This window comes from Arachis ipaensis, chromosome B01 (assembly GCF_000816755.2).
Source record: "Arachis ipaensis cultivar K30076 chromosome B01, Araip1.1, whole genome shotgun sequence".
Taxonomy (NCBI): domain Eukaryota; kingdom Viridiplantae; phylum Streptophyta; class Magnoliopsida; order Fabales; family Fabaceae; genus Arachis; species Arachis ipaensis.
This window is the reverse complement of record NC_029785.2, coordinates 133,672,735-133,675,984: the sequence shown is the minus strand read 5'-3', so window position 1 is coordinate 133,675,984 and position 3,250 is coordinate 133,672,735. Positions and strand designations below refer to the sequence as shown.

Below are 3,250 nucleotides of genomic sequence, written 5' to 3'. Positions count from 1 at the left end.
TGGATCCTGATATTCGGGAACAACTTCGATCGCTCATCAAGCTTTTGGATCATCCTCCTGTCGCGTGGGTTAATGACCCAATCCTTAATCAATTTTTGACCTCTCTTCTGAGCTCCTCTTTTAAAATCCCAACCAACATTCCCCATTCTGATTTAATTCAAGGATTTAAACAACTCATTGAAGAAAGTGTCACATTCCATTTTCAATTTCAAGAAATTGAAAATCAAAAAGCCACAACCATATCCAGAATTGAAAACTTCCAAGCAACTGCTCAACCAATCAAAGCTGCTCGTGATGAGTTTAATTTAAAGATTGTCTGTGCTATTTCTGTCCAAGCCTTTCACGATCAGGAAGACGCATGGCTCGAAGTGGAATTGGCTTTAATTCAAGAACAACTCGCTACTCTCCGCCATAATCGGACTACCTTGGCGAAACCTTTGATTGCAGCTCAGCAAGAACAACATCTCCTTATCCAACAGCTTGTCTCAATCAACACTGAGCGAGAAAAATTCGAACAACAGCTTGAGGAGATCCAGATTGATAAATCTAAACAAGCTGGGATGCTCACAACTTTGGAAAACAAAAGAACAAAACTGCACTCTGTTCTGGCTAAATTACTGGCGCCTTAAACTTTTTCCTTTTATTTTGTAATGACTTTTGTCTCTTTTAAACCTTATGCATGCTGGATTTTCTATGTTTGCCAACAATGAAAAAGTTTTAAATATTTTCCATTAATTGAGCTAATCACCTTTCCTGACTCGATATCTTTAATTTGATAAGCATTTTCAGAATATGTCCCTATCACTTGAAAAGGACCTTCCCAACTATGGGACCACTTACCAAGAAATCTCGATTTCTTTTCCATTGGTTAAATAACTTTCAAAACCAATTCGCCTGTTTGAAAAGATTTTCTAGAAATTCGACGATTATAACTTCGAGCAATACTTTCCTTCTGTCGAATTATATTCTCTAATGCCAAGATTCGTTCTGAATCTAATTCATTTAATTCATCGAACATTACATTCCAATAATCATCGACTGGCAAATCGTTTTGTTTCGATACCCTTAAAGTATTCAAATTCATTTCCAATGGTAATACTGCATCATGGCCATATACCAATTTATAAGGTGAGGCTCCTGTCGAACCTCTTGGTGAATTTCGATAAGCCCATAATACTTGAATTAAAGTTTCATGCCATGTTCGAGGCCTTATTACGCACAAGCTAACGGCCAAGTTGAAGCAGCAAATAAGATATTGATAGGTTTAATTAAAAAGCATATTGGAAATAGGCCTCGAACATGGCATGAAACTTTAAATCAAATATTATGGGCTTATCGAAATTCACCAAGAGGTTCGACAGGAACCTCACCTTATAAATTGGTATATGGCCATGATGCAGTATTACCATTGGAAATGAATTTGAATACTTTAAGGGTATCGAAACAAAACGATTTGCCAGTCGATGATTATTGGAATGCAATGTTCGATGAATTAAATGAATTAGATTCAGAACGAATCTTGGCATTAGAGAATATAATTCGACAGAAGGAAAGTATTGCTCGAAGTTATAATCGTCGAATTTCTAGAAAATCTTTTCAAACAGGCGAATTGGTTTTGAAAGTTATTTAACCAATGGAAAAGAAATCGAGATTTCTTGGTAAGTGGTCCCATAGTTGGGAAGGTCCTTTTCAAGTGATAGGGACATATTCTGGAAATGCTTATCAAATTAAAGATATCGAGTCAGGAAAGGTGATTAGCTCAATTAATGAAAAATATTTAAAACTTTTTTATTGTTGGCAAACATAGAAAATCCAGCATGCATAAGGTTTAAAAGAGACAAAAGTCATTACAAAATAAAAGGAAAAAGTTTAAGGGGCCAGTAATTTAGCCAGAACAGAGCTCAGTTTTGTTCTTTTGTTTTCCAAAGTTGTGAGCATCCCAGTTTGTTTAGATTTATCAATCTGGATCTCCTCAAGCTGTTGTTCGACTTTTTCTCGCTCAGTGTTGATTGAGACAAGCTGTTGGATAAGGAGATATTGTTCTTGCTGAGCTGCAATCAAAGGTTTAGTTAAGGTAGTCCGATTCTGGCAGAGAGTAGCGAGTTGTTCTTGAATTAAAGCCAATTCCGCTTCGAGCCATTCCTCTTCCTGATCGTGAAAGGCTTGGACAGAAATAGCACGGGAAATCTTTAAATTAAACTCATCACGAGCAGCTTTGATTGGTTGAGCAGTTGCTTGGAAGTTTTCAATTCTGGATATGGCTGTGGCTTCTTGATTTTCAATTTCTTGAAATTGAAAATGGAATGTGACACTTTCTTCAATGAGTTGTTTAAATCCTTGAATTAAATCAGAATGCGAAATGTTGGTTTGGATTTTAAAAGAGGAGCTTAGAAGTGAGGTCAAAAGTTGATTAAGGATTGGGTCATTAACCCACGCGGCAGGAGGATGATCCAAAAGCTTGATGAGCGATCGAAGTTGTTCCCGAATATCAGGATCCAATTCGATTGGAGGTCTCGCAGAAACTAGACTTGAGATGACTAGAACAGGTATTGGCACTTTGGTCCCCTGGATAATTTTATCTAAAATAGAAGTTAAGTCATCCAAGGTAGCACTTGATGGAGTGGTGGGGATGATTGACGTGCTTGGTTTTTGTCCTGGAGGAGTTTGAAGTTGTGCCAAGTCTGAAGGTGTTGGTTGCAATTCTGGTGGAGTTTCTGAGACCTTAGATTTGGAGGAGTCTGAGTTGGTAGTGTCAACAACTTTGGAAGCAGAATCAGAATCAGGGACTATTAAATTCTTTTCAGAAAGAATAATCTGATTGTCCGGAGAGGTCAATTCAATTCTTTGGGTTTCTGCTGGGGAGTGCTGCAAAGGATTGGCTGTTGGATCTACTATTTGTGTTGTATGAGAAGAAGGTGGAAAAGTGGCTGGAATTACTCTGGGTCCTGAAAATTGAATCGAGTCATGGGATGTTGACTGTTCTTGACCGTGTTGCTGTGGCAAAATTAATAGGTTAGGCTCTTCAATAGAAGTGACTGAGTGAGTGACATGAGCAGGCTAGAATAAAAGGTACACATTTATGAGTTTAAATTTTATGTTTAAATAAACAAAGTTTGTAGTTACGATCATGTTACCTGAGTCCTGCGGATCAATTGGGGTCCAGAATCAGAATCGACTATATCTTCTGATTGGGAAGAGGCAGTAGGAGTGTCCTTGATGGCCGGTTCAATTTCTTCAGAACTTTCAGTCG

At 37.8% G+C, this 3,250-nt stretch overlaps 1 protein-coding gene across 1 annotated transcript; it reads left to right on the top strand.

Moving 5' to 3' along the window:
- LOC107615254 lies at nucleotides 1,193-1,630 on the top strand. Its single transcript, XM_016317350.1, has one exon. It carries the CDS (start codon nucleotides 1,193-1,195, stop codon nucleotides 1,628-1,630), a length of 438 nt encoding a protein of 145 aa, XP_016172836.1.